Source organism: Catharus ustulatus, unplaced genomic scaffold (assembly GCF_009819885.2).
Source record: "Catharus ustulatus isolate bCatUst1 unplaced genomic scaffold, bCatUst1.pri.v2 scaffold_100_arrow_ctg1, whole genome shotgun sequence".
In the NCBI taxonomy this organism is placed as follows: domain Eukaryota; kingdom Metazoa; phylum Chordata; class Aves; order Passeriformes; family Turdidae; genus Catharus; species Catharus ustulatus.
The window spans coordinates 69148-87558 of NW_024879447.1; the positions used below are offsets into that span (position 1 = coordinate 69148).

Below are 18411 nucleotides of genomic sequence, written 5' to 3' on the forward strand. Positions count from 1 at the left end.
TTGGGGACGTTGGGGACAGGTCAGGGACACTGTGAGAGGGACAAGGATGGGGACAGGGATGGGGACATCGGGGATGGGGACAAGGTGACAGAGATGGGACAGGGACAGGGATGGGGACAAGGGGACAGGGAGGAGACAGGATGGGGACAGAGATGGACACAGGACAGAGACAGGGTTGGGGACATTGGGGCCAGGGATGGGGACGAGGGGACATCGGGGATGGGGACAAGGGGACAGGGAGGGGACAGAGAGGGGACAGAGAGGGGACAAGGGGATGGGGACAAGGACAGGGACACTGTGATGGGGACAGGGATGGGGACAGGGATGGGGACAGGGATGGGACATTGGGGACAGCGATGGGGACAGGATGGGGACCGGGATGGGGACAGGGACAGAGACAGGGTTGGGGACATCGGGGACAGGGATGGGGACATTGGGATAGGGACAGGAACAGGGACAGGGAGGGGACAGGATGGGGACATCGGGATGGGGACAGGATGGGGACAGGGGGACAGAGATGGGGACAGAGATGGGGACAAGGGGACAGGGACAGGGAGGGGACAGGACGGAGACAGGATGGGGACATCGGGGATGGGTACAGGGACAGGGAGGGGACAGGGACAGGGACACTGGGATGGGGACAAGAATGGGACAGGGAGGGGACAGCGATGGGGACATTGGGATGGGGACACGGATGGGGACAAGACAGGGACAAGGATGGGGACACTGGGACACGGTTGGGGACATTGGGACGGGTTGGGGACACTGGGACAGGGCTGGGGACATTGGGTACGAGGGGGTGGGGACACGAGGACAGGGTGGGGACAGGATGTGGGGACAGGGCTGGGGACAGGAGGGATGTGGGGATGACACAGGGACAGGATGGGGACAGGGATGGGGACATCGGGGACAGGGAGGGGACAGGGATGGGGACAGGGACAGGGGACGGGGCTGTGTGTCCTGTCCCCAATGTCCCCAATCCCCCCAGTCCCCCCCAATCCCCCCAATGTCCCCAGTGTCCCCAATGTCCCCAGTGTCCCCGATGTCCCCAATGTCACCTCTCTGTCCCCAGCCATGTGCTCCGGTCTCCGCTGCCTCCTGAACCTGCTGCGCTGGGGCTGGGGGGTCCTGAGGGGCCTCTGGGGGGGGCACGGAGGTGAGAGGGGGGGAGGGGCACGGGGGGGAGGGGGAGGGGACACGGTGGGGGAGGGGGGAGGGGACACGGGGGGGGACAATGACAGGGAAGGGACCTGGGGGTGGGAGGAGGGGGGTGGGGGCTCATGGAGGGGGTGGGAGGGGCTCATGGAGGGGGGGTTTGAGGTCAAAGGTCATCTCTAACTTCGCCCCTCCCCCCCGCAGCGATCGCCCCGCCCCCCCCGGCTGAGAGGACCCCGGTGGTGCCGGGCAAGGAGGACTGAGACCCCCCCGGGAACCCCAAAATAAACCCGAGACCCCCCCGGGACCCCCAAAATAAACCCGGGACCCCCCCGGGACCCCCAAACCTCCCCAAAATCCTCCCCCCCGAACCCCCCCGTGCTGAATAAATTAAATCTGAAATGGCTTCGTTATTGTTATTATTTATTGTTATTATTGTTAATACTATGTTTTTATTATCTTTATCATTTTTAAGTTATTTTTATTATTTTTAATTATTTAATTCCCCATTCCCCATCCCAGTTCCCATTACCCGTTCCCATTCCCGTTCCCATTCCCATTCCCCATTCCCATTTCCCATTCTTGTTCCCCACTCTCCAGTTCCTGTTCCCGGTTCTAATTCCTGTTCCCATCCCCATTCCCGTTCCTTGCTCTCCGGTTCCTGTTCCTGGTTCTCATTCCCCGTTCCCCGTTCCCCATTTCCCATTCCCATTCCCAGTTCTCATTCCCTTTCCCCGTTCCTGGTTCCCCATTCCCCGCTCTCCGGTTCCCGTTCCCATTCCCATTCCTGTTCCCCATTCCCAGTCCAATTCCAGTTCCCCATCCCCATTCCCATTCCCATTCCCAGTTTCCCATTCCCCGCTCTCCAGTTCCCGTTCCCCATTCCCATTCCCGGTTTCCCATTCCCATTCCCATTCCCATTCCCATTCCCTGCTCTCCAGTTCTAATTCCCATTCCCATTCCCGGTTCCCCATTCCCCGCTCTCCAGTTCCCGTTCCCAGTTCTCATTCCCGGTTTCCCATTTCCCATTCCCAGTTCCCGTTCCCATTCCCGGTTTCCCGTTCCCCGCTCTCCAGCTCTAATTCCCATTCCCATTCCCATTCCCAGTTTCCCATTCCCCGCTCTCCAGTTCCCGTTCCCAGTTCTCATTCCCGGTTTCCCATTTCCCATTCCCATCCCCATCCCCATTTGCCATTCCCGGTTCCCGTTCCCATCCCCGGTTTCCCGTTCCCCGCTCTCCAGCTCTAATTCCCATTCCCATTCCCATTCCCAGTTTCCCATTCCACGCTCTCCAGTTCTAATTCCCGTTCCCGTTTCCAGTTCTCTTTCCCGGTTTCCCATTCCACGCTCTCCGGTTCCCGTTCCCCATTCCCATTTTCCACTCCCATTCCCATTCCCGTTTCCCATTCCTGTTCCCCACTCACCAGTTCCTGTTCCCAGTTCTCATTCCCATTCCCATCCCCATTCCCATCCCCATTCCCGGTTTCCCATTCCCCATTCTCCAGTCCCATTCCCATTCCCATTCCCTGCCCTCCGGTTCCAATTCCCGTTCCCATTCCCCATTCCCATTTCCCATTTCCCGTTCCCGTTCCCCGTTCTCTTTCCCGGTTCCCCGTTCCACGCTCTCCGGCTCTAATTCCCATCCCCATCCCCGTTCCCGTTCTGGTTCCCATTCCCATTCCCCGCTCTCCAGTTCTAATTCCCATTCCCATTCCCATTCCCATTCCCATTCCCGGTTTCCCATTCCCTCTCTCCGGTGCCGATTCCCGTTCCCACCCCCATCCCCGTTCCCATTCCCGGTTCCCCATTCCCTGCTCTCCGGCTCTAATTCCCATCCCCATTCCCGTTCCCATTCCTGGTTCCCTGTTCCCCGTTCCCATTCCCATTCCCAGTTTCCCATTCCCCGCTCTCCGGTTCTAATTCCGGTTCCCATTTCGCGCTCCCATCCCCATCCACATTCCCGGTTTCCCGTTCCACGCTCTCTGGCTCTAATTCCAGTTCCCATTTCCCGTTCCCATCCCCATCCGCATCCCCATCCCCGGTTTCCCGTTCCACGCTCTCCGGCTCTAATTCCCATTCCCATTCCCGTTCCCGGTTCTCATTCCCGGTTTCCCATTCCCATTCCCATTTCCATCTCCATTCCCATTCCCGGTTCCCCATTCCCGTTCCCGTTCCCCATCCCCATTTCCCATTTCCCTTCCCATCCCCATTCCCGGTTTCCCATTCCCTGCTCTCCAGTTCCCGTTCCCATTTCCATTCCCGGTTCCTCATTCTGTTTCCCGTCCCCATTCTCCGCTCTCCGGTTCCCGTTCCCATTCCCATCCCCATTCTCTTTCCCGGTTTCCCGTTCCCCGCTCTCCGGCTCTAATTCCCATCCCCATCCCTGTTCCCATTCCCGGTTCCCGTTCCCCATCCCCATTTCCATTCCCATTCCCATCCCCATTCCCGGTTCCCCATTCCCATTCCCGTTCCCGTTCCCGGTGCCCATTCTCATCCCCATCCCTGTTCCCGGTTTCCAGTTCCCGTTCCCCGTTCCCATCCCCATTCCCATTCCCGTTCCCGTTCCCCGTTCCCATCCCCGTTCCCGGTTCTCATTCCCATTCCCATTCCCATCCGCATTCCCGGTTTCCCATTCCCCGCCCTCCGGTTTTCATTCCCGGTTCCCCATTCCCATTCCCGTTCCCATCCCCATCCCCATTCCCGGTTCCCCGTTCCCCGTCCCCATTTCCATCCCCATTTCCCATTCCCGGTTTCCCATTCCCCGCTCTCCTGCTCTAATTCCCATCCCCATTCCCATTCCCGGTCCCCGTTCCCATTCCCGTTTCCCATTCCCATTCCCCGCTTTCCAGTTCCCGGTTCCCCATTCCCATTCCCTGTTCCCCATTCCCCACTCTCCGGTTCTCATTTCCATTTCCATTCCCATTCCCGGTTCCCCGTTCTCTGTTCCCATTCCCGGTTTCCCATTCCTGTTCCCCGCTCTCTGGTTCCCGTTCCCGGTTCTCATTCCCGGTTTCCCATTTCCCGTTCCCATTCCCATCCCCATCCCCGGTTTCCCATCCCCATTCCCATTCCCATTCCCATTCCCGTTCCCATCCCCGGTTTCCCATTCCCCGCTCTCCGGCTCTAATTCCCATTCCCGTTCCCATTCCCAGTTTCCAGTTCCCGTTCCCCGTTCCCATCCCCATTCCCATTCCCGTCCCCATTCCCGGTTCCCCGTTCCCTGCTCTCCGGTGCCGATTCCCGGTGCCCATCCCCATTCCCGGTTCCCCCTTCCCCGCTCTCCCATTTCCATCCCCATTTCCCATCCCCATTCCCGTTCCCATTCCCGGTTTCCCGTTCCCCGCTCCCCGGTGCGGCCCCGCCCCTCCCCTCCCCTCCCCTCCCGCCGCCGCCGCCGCCGCCGCCGCCGCCGCCGCCCTTTGTCCGCGCGTGCCCCGGGCCCGCCATGGCGCTGCCGTGATGCGCGCCGGGGCCGCACCGGGGGCGGCGGGAGCCCCATGCGGGGGCCGCGGCCATGGGGCAGGTCCTGGGCTTCGCCCACTGCAGTACGGACCGGCAACCGGCACCGGGAACCGGCACCGGGAAACGGGCAGCGCGGGAGGGGCGGCGGCGGCACAGGGAGGGGCTCCGGGGATGGGGGAACCGGGAATCAGCACCGCGAACCGGGAGGGGCTGCGGGATGCGGGAGAACCGGGGATGGAGAACCGGGAGTCGGTACCGGGAGTCGGTACCGGGAGTCGGTACCGGCAGCGGGGACAGCCGGGGATGGGGAACCGGGGAGAACCGGGGCGAACCGGGGCGAACCGGGGCGAAGCGGGGCTGCGGGAACCGGGAGGAACCGGGCACGGAAGGGACTGGGAGTGGCCGGGGATGGGAGCGACGGGAACCGGGGATGGATCCGGTACCGGTACCGGACGGGCGGATCGGGAGTGGCAGCGGGGCTGCGAGAACCGGGGGGAACCGGGGGGAACCGGGAATTATCGGGGGGCACCGGGGGACACCGGGGGACACCGGGAACCGGGCTGGGAGAACCGGGCACGGTACCGGGGATGGTACCGGGGATGGTACCGGGGACAGAGGTTCCGGTACCGGGGCTGCGGGAACCGGGCTGGGGGAACCGGGAGCAACGAACCGGGATGGGGGGACCGGGACCGGGGGCGCGCCCGGGGGTCCCGGGGGTCCCGGACCAAGTTTTGGGGTCCCCTCCCCCAGAAGAGGCTCCGTCCACGGCCTCCACCACGCCGGACTCCACCGAGGGTGAGCGGGACCCCCAAAATCCCCCCCGGGACCCCCCGAACCCCCCCGAACCCCCCGGGACCCTCTCGAATCCTCCCCGAACCCCAAATTCCCCCCGGACTCCCAAACCCGACCCCAACTCCAAATTTTCCCCAAATTCCCCCCAAACCCCAAAACTCTCCCAAATTCCTCCGAATTCCAAATTCCTCCCGAACCTCCCGAACCCCCCCAAACCCCCCCAAACCCTCCCCGAATTCCAAATTCCCCCCAGACGCCCAAACCCGACCCAAACTCCAAATTTTCCCCAAATTCCCCCCAAACCCCAAAACTCTCCCGAACCCCCCCGAATTCCAAATTCCCCCCGGAACTCCAAACCCGACCCAAACTCCAAATTTTCCCCAAATTTCCCCCAAACCCCAAAACTCTCCCGAATCCCCCCCGAATTCCAAATTCCCCTCGAACCCCCCCGAACCCCCCGAAATCCCCAAATCCTCCCCGAACCCCAAAATCTCCCCGAAACTCCAAACCTGACCCCAAACCCAAATTTTCCCCAAATTCCTCCCAAACCCCAAAACTCTCCCAAATCCCCCCGAATTCCAAATTCCCCCCGAACCCCCCGAACCCCCTCAAATCCCCCCCAACCCCCCGAACCTCCCGAACCCCCCCGAACCCCCCCAAACCCTCCCCGAATTCCAAAATCCCCCCGGAACTCCAAACCGGACCCAAAACCCAAATTTTCCCCAAATTCCTCCCAAACCCCAAAACTCTCCCGAACCCCCCGAATTCCAAATTCCCCCCGAACCCCCCCGAACCCTCCCGAACCCCTCGGAATCCCCAAATCCTCCCTGAACCCCAAAATCCCCTCAAACCCCCGGAAATCCCCAAAATCCCCCTGAGCTCCCAAACCCGACCCAAAACCCAAATTTCCCCCAAATTCCCCCCAAACCCCAAAACTCTCCCGAATTCCCCCCGAATTCCAAATTCCCCCCGAACCCCCGGAACCCTCCCGAACCCTCCCGAACCCTCCCGAACTCCTCGGAATCCCCAAATCCTCCCCGACCCCCAAAATTCCCCCCGAACCCCCCAAAATCCCCAAAATCCCCCCGGACTCCCAAACCCGACCCCAAACCCAAATTTTCCCCAAATTCCCCCTAAACCCCAAAACTCTCCCGAATCCTCCCGAATTCCAAATTCCCCCCGAATCTCAAATTCCCCCCGAACCCCCTCAAATCCCCCCCAACCCCCCGAACCTCCCGAACCCCCCCGAACCCCCCCAAACCCTCCCCGAATTCCAAAATCCCCCCGGACTCCCAAACCCGACCCCAAACCCAAATTTTCCCGAAATTCCCCCCAAACCCCAAAACTCTCCCGAGCCCCCCGGAATTCCAAATTCCCCCCGGACCCCCCGAACTGCCCCGAACCCCTAAATCCCCCGAACCCCCTCGAACCCCCCCGAACCCCCCCAAACCCTCTCGAATCCTCCCCGAACCCCAATTTCCCCCCGGACCCCCAAACCCGACCCCAACTCCAAATTTTCCCCAAATTCCCCCCAAACCCCAAACTCTCCCAAATTCCTCCGAATTCCAAATTCCTCCCGAACCCCCCGAACCCCCCCCAATCCTCCCGAACCCCCTGGAATCCCCAAATCCCCCCGAACCCCAAAATTCCCCCCGAATTCTCCCCGAACCCCAAATCCCCCCCGGACTCCCAAACCCGACCCCAAACCCGAATTTTCCCCAAATTCCCCCCAAACCCCAAAACTCTCCCAAATCCCCCCGAATTCCAAATTCCTCCCGAACCCCCCGAACCCTCCCGAACCCCTCGGAATCCCCAAATCCTCCCGGAACCCCAAAATCCCCTCGAATCCCCCGGAATCCCCAAAATTCCCCCGGACCCCCAAACCCGACCCCAAACCCGAATTTTCCCCAAATTCCCCCCAAACACCAAATCTCTCCCGAACTCCCCCGAATTCCAAATTCCTCCCGAACCCCCCGAATCCTCCCGAACCCTCCCGAACCCCAAAATCCTCCCCGAACCCCCTGGAATCCCCAAATCCTCCCGAACCCCCCCGGACCCCTCCAAACCCCCGGACCCCTCCCCAGGCGGCAGCGAGGACTCGGAGTTCCCCGCGCTGCCCCCGCCGGAGCCCCCCGAGGAGGAGGAGGAGGAGGATGAAGCCGAGGACAGAGCGACCCCCGAAGCCCCCCGGGACCCCCCCCACGAACTCACCTTCTCCTACATCGCCTTCCGGGGGGGGCGGCGGAGCCCCCCAGGCCGAGCCGGGACCCCCCCGGCACCGCCGGGACCCCCGGAGGGGCCGCGCCCCCCGCCTGAGCTCCCCCCGGGGGCCGGACCCCCGAGCGACCCCCAGGGCCCCCCAAAAAGCGCCCGGGGAGACCCCGGCCCCTCCCCCACACCCCCCCGAGGGGATCCTGGTGGGGGTCGGGGGGGGCGAGGAGGAGGAGGAGACCCCCCCCAGGAGGCTGGGTGAGGAGGGGGAGGGGGTTTGGGGGGGTCTGGGGGGAAAATTTGGGGGTCCTGGTGGGTTCAGGGGGAAATTTGGGGGTCCCTGGGGGTCTCTGGGGGGGATTTGGGGGTCGCTGGGGTGGAAATTTGGGGGTCCCTGGGGGAGTTTGGGGGTCCCTGGGGGAGACGAGGGGGTCTGGGGGGGAAATTTGGGGGTCCCTGGGGGACTTCGGGTACATGGGGGGGTCCTGGGGGTCTCTGGGGGAGAATTTGGGGGTCCCTGGGGGTGGGCTGGGGGTCCCTGGGGGGTCTGGGTACATGGGGGGGGTCTCTGGGGGGGAAATTTGGGGGTCCCTGGGGGGATTTTGGGGTCCAGGAGGAAATTTGGGGGTCCTGGGGGGGGGCTGGGGGTCCCTGGGGGGTCTGGGGGGTCTCTGAGGGGGAATTTGGGGGGTTCTGGGGGAAATTTGGGGGTCCCTGGGGGTCTCTGGGGGAAATTTGGGGCTCCCTGGGGTGTCCTGACCCCCCTGACCCCCCCTGACCCCCCCTGACCCCCCCGACCCCCCCATTTTCCCCTCCCAGCAGCCCCCGCGCCCCTCCCCGCTCCCCCGCCAGGGGGCGCCCTGCCCCAGCCCCGCCCGGAGCCGGCCCCGCCCCCGGCCCCGCCCCCTCCGCTCCCGGACCAATCAGCGAGCGCGACGCGCCGTGACGGACAGGGTGAGCGGCCAATGGGAGCGCGGGGGCGGGGCCGGGTCCGATTTCGGGGAGGGTCCCGCGGCCCCCGCCCCCATTGGCCGCTAAAAATAGGGGGTGACCCCCCCCCAAAAACCGGCGGGGCCCGCGGAGCCATGGAGGGGCCGGGTGCGGCACTGGGGGCGCTGGGAAGGGCACTGGGAGCACTGGGAGGGACTGGGAAAAACTGGGAACAACTGGGGAGCAATGGGAGGGACTGGGGGAGCACTGGGAGGGACTGGGAACAACTGGGGGAGCACTGGGAAGGGCACTGGGAGCGCTGGGAAGGGCACTGGGAGAAACTGGGAGGGACTGGGAAGGGCACTGGGAGCACTGGGAGGGACTGGGAAGGGCACTGGGAGGGACTGGGAACAACTGGGAAGGGCACTGGGAGAAACTGGGAGGGACTGGGAACAACTGGGAGAGCAATGGGAGAGACTGGGAACAACTGGGGGAGCACTGGGAGGGACTGGGAGGGACTGGGAGCACTGGGAAGGGCATTGGGAATAACTGGGGAGCACTGGGAGGGGCACTGGGAGCACTGGGAAGGACTGGGAAAAACTGGGAGAGCACTGGGAGGGACTGGGAACTACTGGGGGAGCACTGGGAGGGACTGGGAACAACTGGGAGAGCACTGGGAGGGACTGGGGGAGCACTGGGAGCACTGGGAGGGACTGGGAAGGGCACTGGGAGCACTGGGAGGGACTGGGAAGGGCACTGGGAGCACTGGGAACTACTGGGAGAAACTGGGGGAGCACTGGGAGGGACTGGGAACAACTGGGAGAGCACTGGGAGGGACTGGGAAGGGCACTGGGAGCACTGGGAGGGACTGGGAAAGGCACTGGGAGCACTGGGAACTACTGGGAGAGCAATGGGAGGGACTGGGAGAAACTGGGGGAGCACTGGGAGAAACTGGGAGCTACTGGGAGAGCACTGGGAACAACTGGGGGAGCACTGGGAGCACTGGGAGGAATTGGGAACAAGTGGGGGAGCACTGGGAGGGACTGGGGGAGCACTGGGAAGGGCACTGGGAGCACTGGGAGGAACAGGGGACTACTGGGAACAACTGGGGGAGCACTGGGAGGGACTGGGAAGGGCACTGGGAGCGCTGGGAAGGGCACTGGGAATAACTGGGGAGCACTGGGAGGGGCACTGGGAGCACTGGGAGGGACTGGGAAGACTGGGGGAGCACTGGGAGGGACTGGAGGGACTCTGGAGAAGCACTGGGAGCACTGGGAAGGGCACTGGGAGCACTGGGAGGGACTGGGAAAAACTGGGGAGCAATGGGAGGGACTGGGGTAGCACTGGGAGCTCTCTGCAGGGTTACTGGGAGCACTGGGAGCTCTCTGCAGGGTTACTGGGAGCACTGGGAGCCCCCCCGTCCCCTCCCAGTGCCACCCCTGTCCCTCCCAGTGCCACCCCTGTCCCTCCCAGTGCCACCCCTGTCCCTCCCAGTGCCACCCCCGTCCCTCCCAGTGCCACCCCTGTCCCTCCCAGTGCCACCCCTGTCCCTCCCAGTGACCCCCCTGTCCCCTCCCAGTGACCCCCCTGTCCCTCCCAGTTTGGGAGCTGCTGTACTGGCGCGCCCCGGCGCGCTCGGCGCTGGCCTTACTGGTGTCACTGGTGTTACTGGGGAGCGTGGCGCGCTTCAGCGCGGTCTCGGTGGCGGCGCACGCGGCGCTGGCGGTGCTGGCGGTCACTGTCCCCCTGCGGCTGCGACACCTGGCCCTGGGGGCGCTGCGACCCCCGCCCGCCGAGCCCCGGCCGCGGTGAGTGTGGCATTGTCGCATTGTCACCTCATTGTCACCTGTGCTGTCCCCTCCCTGCTGTCCCCTCATTGTCACCTGGCCCTGGGGGCGCTGCGACCCCCGCCCGCCGAGCCCCGGCCGCGGTGAGTGTGGCATTGTCACCTCATTGTCGCATTGTCACCTCATTGTCACATTGTCCCCTCCCTGTCACCCCCTGTTCCCTCCCTGCTGTCCCCTCTTTGTCACATTGTCCCCTCATTGTCACATGGCCCTGGGGGCGCCGCGACCCCCGCCCGCCGAGCCCCGGCCGCGGTGAGTGTGGCCATTGTCACATTGTCACCTCCCTGCCGCATTGTCACCTCCCTGCCATCCCTGCTGTCCCGTCATAGTCATCCTTGCTGTCCCCTCCCTGTCACCTCTGCTGTCCCCTCCTTGTCACATTGTCCCCTCCCTGTCACCTGGCCCTGCGACCCCCGCCCGCCGAGCCCCCGGCGCGGTGAGTGACGGGGACAGCGGCCGTGCCCGCATTGTCCCCTCCCTGTCACCTGTGCTGTCCCTTCATTGTCATCCCTGCTGTCCCCTCCCTGTCACCTGTGCTGTCCCTTCATTGTCATCCCTGCTGTCCCCTCCCTGCCACCTCTGCTGTCCCCTACCTGCTGTCCCCTTCTTGTCACATTGTCCCCTCATTGTCATCTGCTGTCCCCTCATTGTCACCTCCCTGTCACCTCCCTGTCACCTCCCTGTCCCCTCCCTGCCACCTCTGCTGTCCCCTCCCTACTGTCCCCTCCTTGTCACCTGCTGTGACCTCATTGCCATCCCTGCTGTCCCCTCATTGTCACATTGTCCCCTCTCTGTCACCTGTTGTGACCTCATGGTCACCTGCTGTCTCCTCCCCGCTGTCCCCTCCCTGTCACCCCCAACACGCCCTGGATAGCCCTGGTGGCCCTGTCACTGTCCCCTGTCCCCATCCCTGTCCCTCTCCCCAGGGCTGTCCCCTGTCCCTGTCCCCTGTCCCTGTCATTGTCATTGTCACTGTCATTGTCCCCAGCGCTGTCCCCGCGGGGCTCAGCCCGGAGCAGCAGCAGCGCTGTCCCCTCACGCTGTCACTGTCCCCTGTCACTGTCATTGTCACTGTCATTGTCCCCAGCGCTGTCCCCGCGGGGCTCAGCCCGGAGCAGCAGCAGCGCTGGGCGCGGTCAGTGTCACTGTCATTGTCACTGTCATTGTCCCCTGTCCCCAGCGCTGTCCCCGCGGGGCTCAGCCCGGAGCAGCAGCAGCGCTGGGCGCGGCTCCTGTCGCGACACGCGGTGACAGCCGCGCGCACCCTGACCCGGCTCTTCCTCGTGCACAGCGTCCCCGAGTCCCTCAAGGTGACACCGGCGGGACACGGGGGGCATTGGGGACATTGGGGGCATTGGGGACATTGGGGGCATTGGGGGCATTGGGGACATTGGGGACATTGGGGGCATTGGGGACATTGGGGGCATTGGGGGCATTGGGGACATTGGGGACATTAGGGGCATTGGGGACATTGGGGACATTGGGGGCATTGGGGACATTGGGGGCGTTGGGGGCATTGGGGACATTGGGGACATTGGGGACATCGGGGGCATTGGGGATATTGGGGACATTGGGGACACTGGGGACATTGGGGACATCTGGGCACAGAGGGTGTGGGTGGCACAGGGGACATGGGGACACGGGGGTGGCACTGGGGACACTGGGGACATTGGGGACACTGAGAGCACAGGGGACACGGGGGGCATTGAGGGTCTTGGGGACACTGGGGACATCTGGGCACAGGGGTGTGGGTGGCACAGGGGACACAGAGGTGGCACTGGGGACATTGGGGACATTGGGGACACAGGGGTGGCACAGGGGACACGGGGTGCGGGTGACACAGGGGGACACAGGGTGTGGGTGGCACTGGGGACACAGGGCTGGCACAAGGAACACAGAGGTGGCAGGGGGTGGCACAGGGGACATGGGGGACACGGGGTGCGGGTGGCAGGGGTGGCACAGGAGTGGCACTGGGGACAGGGGGGTGGCAGGGGGGACATGGGGGACACAGAGGTGGCAGTGGGGACATGAGGGTGGCACAGGGACACAGGGTGTGGGTGGCACTGGGGTGGCACAGGGGACACAAGGGTGGGTGGCAGGGGTGGCACGGGGCGGTGGCGGTTCCGGTGCCGGTGACAGTGACAGTGACAGTGGCGCTGCCACCGCCGCGGCCGCAGTTCGCCTTCCTGTTCTACCTGCTGACCTACGTGGGGGCGGCGTGCAACGGGGTCACCCTGCTGGCCGCGGGTACGAGGGGACATTGGGGACACTGGGGACATTGGGGACATGGGGGACACTGAGGGGACATTGGGGACATGGGGACATTGGGGACACTGGGGACATTGGGGACATTGGGGACACTGGGGACATGAGGACACTGGGGACACTGAGGGGACACGGGGACAGTGAGGGGACACGAGGACACTGCAGGAGACGCAGGGACATTGAGGGGACATTGGGGACACTGAGGGGACATGAGGACACTGAGGGGACACGAGGACAGTGCAGGGGACATTGGGGACAGTGAGGGGACACGAGGACATGAGGACACTGAGGGGACATCGGGGACACTGAGGGGACATTGGGGACATGAGGACAATGAGGGGACACGAGGACACTGAGGGGACATTGGGGACACTGGGGACATCATTGGGGACATTGGGGACATTGGGGACACTGAGGGGACACGAGGACACAGGGATGGGACCGTGTGACAGCCTGGGGACACTGAGGGTGGGACAAGGTGACAGCAGGGTGGCAGGTGACAGCGCAGGTGACAGCGCAGGTGACAGCGCAGGTGACAGCGCCACTCCCCCCCCCCAGGTGTCGTCAGCGCCTTCACCTTCCCCGTGCTCTACCGGCGCCACCAGGTACGGCGACACCGCGACACCGGGGGGGGTGGCGCGTCCCCCACAGTGTCCCCAACCCCCCCCACAGTGTCCCCAGCCCCCCCCACAGTGTCCCCAACCCCCCCCCCAATGTCCCCAACCCCCCCTCAATGTCCCCAACCCCCCCCGATGTCCCCAATGTCCCCAACTGTCCCCAGGCCCAGATCGATCAATACCTGAGCCAGGTGCGGAGCCACCTGAGCCACCTGCGAGCCAGGTCAGTGTCCCCGTGTCCCCGTGTCCCCTCCCCCACCCCGGGGTGTCCCCGGGGGTGTCCCCGGGGGTGTCCCCGGTGTCCCCCCGCTGTCCCCAACCCCCCCCCGTTGTCCCCACAGGGTCCTGGCCAAGCTCCCAAGTGCCAAAGTGAAGCCGCAGTGACACCGCTGTCCCCAGCTGTCCCCTCCCCCCCGCTCGGGTGACAGCGCGGGGGGGGGGAGGGGGAGGGGGGCGTGGCCTGGGGACATTTGTGTCCCCTCCCGTCCCCTCCCCGATGTCCCCTCCCCCACACTTTAATAAAAACTCTTGTGACAGCCGCGGGTGACACCAGGGGACAACGAGGGGGAGGGGGCGGGGTGGCCTTGGGGGGGGCGCGGGGACATCCCGATGTGTGTCTGCGACTGGCCGTGTCCCCAAGTGTCCCCAAATGTCCCCACGTGTCCCCAAGTGTCCCCAGATGTCCCCAGATGTCCCTCAGTGTCCCCCAATGTCCCCCAGTGTCCCCAAATGTCCCTCAGTGTCCCCCAGTGTCCCCAAGTGTCCCCAAATGTCTCCAAATGTCCCCCAGTGTCCCCAGTGTCCCACAGTGTCTCCCAATGTCCCCAAATGTCCCCAGTGTCCCCAGATGTCCCCCAATGTCCCCAGATGTCCCCCAATGTCCCCCCGACCCCCAGTGTCCCAGCAGTGTCCCCAGATGTCCCCCAGTGTCCCCTCCTGTCCCACAGTGTCCCCTCCTGTCCCAGCAGTGTCCCCAGATGTCCCCAGATGTCCCCAAATGTCCCCCAGTGTCCCCAGTATCCCCCAAATGTCCCCAAATGTCCCCAATGTCCCCCTCTCCCCAAGTATCCCCAGTGTCCCCAGATGTCCCCCAGTGTCCCCTCCTGTCCCACAGTGTCCCCTCCTGTCCCAGCAGTGTCCCCAGTATCCCCCAAATGTCCCCAAATGTCCCCAATGTCCCCCCCTCCCCAAGTGTCCCCAGTGTCCCCAGATGTCCCCCAGTGTCCCAGCAGTGTCCCCAGTGTCCTCTCCTGTCCCCCAGTGTCCCCTCCTGTCCCCAAATGTCCCCAAATGTCCCCAATGTCCCCAATGTCCCCCCCCGTCTCTCCAGCTCCGCCAAACGCGCGGGAACCCGGAGCCTCAGGCCCCGCCCCCTCCGTCCTGGCCCCGCCCCATCCCCTCCCATATTTGGCGTGGCCCCGCCCCCGTTGCCATGGTCGCGGCCGTTGCCGCGCGACGTAAACACGGGACGCCGGACGTGGTGACGTCACCGGCGGGGAACGCCGTAACCGGGGCGACCCGCGCGGTGTTTACCGGGACGGGACCGGGACCGGGCCGGGACCCGGGAGAGGGGACAGGGACCCGAGAGAGGGGACAGGGACCCCGGGAGAGGGGACAGGGACCTGAGAGTGTGACAGGGACCCCCGGGACCCCCGGGAACGGGACCGGGACCGGACCGGGACCCCGGAGAGGGGACAGGGACCTGAGAATGTGACAGGGACCCTCGGGAATGTGACAGGGACCTGAGAGTGTGACAGGGACCCCCGGGAACGGGACCGGGACCGGGCCGGGACCCGAGAGTGTGACAGGGACCTGAGAGTGTGACAGGGACCCTCGGGAATGTGACAGGGACCCTGAGAATGTGACAAGGACCCCCGGGACCCCCGGGAACGGGACCGGGACCGGGCCGGGACCCCGGAGAGGGGACAGGGACACCGGGAGAGGGGACAGGGACCCGGGAGAGGGGACAGGGACCCCCGGGAACATGATAGGGACACCAGGACCGGACCGGGACCCCGGGAGAGGGGACAGGGACCTGAGAATGTGACAGGGACCCCCGGGAACGGGACCGGGACCGGACCGGGACCCGAGAGAGGGGACAGGGACCTGAGAATGTGACCGGGACCCTCGGGAACCCGGGAATGTGACAGGGACCGGACAGGGACCCCGGGAGAGGGGACAGGGACCCCGGGAATGTGACAGAGACCCCCGGAACCCCGAGAGAGGGGACAGGGACCCCCGGGAATGTGACCGGGACCCCGGGACCCCCGAGAACCCGGACAGGGACCCCGAGACCCCGAGAGGGGGGACAGGGACTCCGGCAATGTGACAGGGACCCTCTGGACCCCCGGGAACGGGACCGGGACCCCTGAACGGGGCGGGGATCCCCGAAAGAGGGGACCGGGACCCCGGGAATGTGACAGAGACCCTCGGGAATGTGACAGAGACCCCCGGGAACAGGACCGGGACCCCGAACGGAGCAGGGAACCCCCGAGAGCCCGGACAGAGACCCCGGGAATGTGACCGGGACCCCGGGACTCCGAGAGCGAGGACAGGGACCCCGAGAGCCCGGCCGGGACCACCGGGACCCCCGAGAACGGGACCGGGACCGGACCGGGACTCCGAGCGGGCCGGGGACCCCCGAGAATCCGGACAGGGACCCCGAGACCCCGAGAGGGGGGACAGGGACTCCGGCAATGTGACAGGGACCCCCGGGACCCCCGGGAACGGGACCGGGACCCCTGAACGGGGCGGGGATCCCCGAAAGAGGGGACAGGGACCCCGGGAATGTGACAGAGACCCTCGGGAATGTGACAGAGACCCCCGGGAACAGGACCGGGACCCCGAGCGGGGCGGGGACCCCGAGAACCCGAGAGGGGGGACAGGGACCCCCGGGAATGTGACAGGGACCCCCGGGACCCCCGAGAGCGGGGACAGGGACCCCGAGAGTCCGGCCGGGACCACCGGGACCCCCGAGAGCCGAGACAGAGATCCCGGGAACCCGAAAGCCGGGACAGGGACCCCCGGGATCCCGGGAACGGGGCTGGGAACTCCCGAGAGCCCGGCCGGGACCCCCGAAACCCTGAGAGCCTGACCGGGACCCTCGAGATCCCGAGAATCCGACCGGGACCCCCGGGAATGTGACAGGGACCCCCGGGAACCGGGCTGGGACCACCGGGACCCCGAGAACGGGGCCGGGACCACCGAGGATGGGGCTGGAACCACCGGGGACCCTCGGGAGCCAGACCGGGACCCCTGGGAACGGGACAGGGACCCCCGGGATGGTGACACCGGGAACGGGAGCCCGGGAAAGCCCAGCCGGGACCCCCGGGACACGCCGGGACCCCCGGGACACGCCGGGACCGCCGCCACCGGGGACACCGGCCGGGGACACCGGGGGCGGGGCGTGAACGACTGAATGAATGAATGAACCCAAGGGCGTGGGAACCGCCCCCCCCGCCGGTCCCCACGGTCCCGCCGTGACTCAGCGCCGGTTCCCGCCGGTGACATCAGCCCCCGGTGCCACACCGGGACCCTCGGGACCCCCCCGGGGGTCTCTGCGCTCCGGTACCGGGACCGCCCCCACCCCCGGAGCTCCTCGGGCCGGTGCTGGGGGGGGAAGCGGGGGTCGCTTTGCCCCGGTCCCGGGAACCGCCGGGGAGCTCAAGTTCGGTCCCGGGGGGAAGTTCCCATGGCTCCGGTACCGGGACCCCCCGTCCGGGGTCAGCTGCACCCCGGGACGGTGCTGGGGAGGGGTCCCGAGCGGTTACCGGGGATCCCGAGCAGTTCCCGGGGGTCCCGAGCGGTTCCCGGGGGTCCCGAGGCATTACGGGGGGTCCCGAGCGGTTACCGGGGATCCCGAGCGGTTCCCGGGGATCCTGAGGCATTACCGGGGGTCCCGAGGGGTTACCGAGGGTCCCGAGGGGATACCGGGGATGTCCCGAGCGGTTCCCGGGGGTCCCGAGGCATTACCAGGGGTCCCGGTGCATTACCGGGATGTCTGGAGGGGTTGCCGAGGGTCCCGGTGCATTACCGGGGGTCTCGAGGCATTACCGAGAGTCCTGAGCGGTTCCCGGGGGTCCCGAGGGATTCCCGGGGGTCCCGAGGAATTACCGGGGGTCTCGAGGGATTCCCGGGGGTCCCGGGGGTCCCAACGGGTGAAGCGCGGCGATCCCGGGGGAGATCCCGGCGGGGGTCGCGGGGGTCCCGGGAGGTCACCGGGGGAAGCCCCGGCGGGGGCGGGGGCGGTGTCGGGGATCCCGTGGGGGGGGGGGGTTCGGGGTTCCCGTGGTGTTACCGGTGGGGGGGGGTCCCGAGGGTCTGGGGGGGGGGTCCCGGGGGGTTCGCTGCCCCCGGAGCCGGCGGCCCGGACGGTTCGGGCCGTTTCTAGAACCGAGCGCGGTCCCGTTTCTATTAATACGCGCCCGGGCGGCGGCGGCGGCGGCGGCGGCGGCGGCGGCGGCGGAGGGAATCCCTGTGACGTCATTGCTAGGATACCAAACAAACACTCCAGACAAGCCCATATATGGCTAATTGCGTCACAGGAACTCCGGGGGGCGGGGACAGGGATCCCCCCCGCTCCCGGCCCGCCCCGGCCGCTTTTAACGGCGGCGGCGGCTCCGGGAGCCTCAAACGGCGACGGCGACCGCGGCCACGGCGCTCTCGGGGCTCGGGGGGGCTCGGGGGGGTCCCGGGGGTCCCGGAGCAGCGGCGGCGGCTGCCGTGACGTCAGCGCGGGGGGGCGGGGCCCCGCCGTATAAAGCGGCGGGGCTGCCGTGAGCAGTTCATTCATAAAACCGGAGACCGGGGGAGCGGCGGGAGCGTCACCGGGGGCTCGGAGCGGACGTGCCGGAGCCTGGAGAGGGGATTTTATTTTTTTACCGGAGCCTGCGGAACTTTGTGTCGGGGGAATCTCGGATTTACCGGGGCTTGGTGGCGAGGAACCGGACGCACCGGAGGGATTTGTACCGGCCAACTTTTGGAGCCCGGGAGGTTCGCGGCGGGACTTTGCACCGAGCGACCGGAGGCTGCCACGGATGGAGCGGGGGGCGTAGGGGCGCAGCGCGGATTCGGACCGGAGCTCGGCACGGATGGACCGGAGCTCGTAGCGCACAACCGGAGCTCGGAACCGG

General features: G+C 66.0%; 1 protein-coding gene across 1 annotated transcript; it reads left to right on the forward strand.

The window, feature by feature from the left end:
- The first annotated feature begins 4601 nt into the window (after positions 1–4601).
- Positions 4602–13815, forward strand: LOC117011277 (reticulon-2-like). Its single transcript, XM_042780200.1, is given in 12 exon segments — positions 4602–4700; positions 5368–5412; positions 7494–7533; positions 7536–7878; positions 8440–8467; positions 8574–8718; positions 10130–10358; positions 11578–11707; positions 12575–12644; positions 13221–13267; positions 13444–13502; positions 13621–13815. Coding segments are annotated over 12 exon segments (1227 nt in total). The 5' UTR covers positions 4602–4652; the 3' UTR covers positions 13664–13815.
- The last annotated feature ends 4596 nt before the right edge of the window (positions 13816–18411 follow it).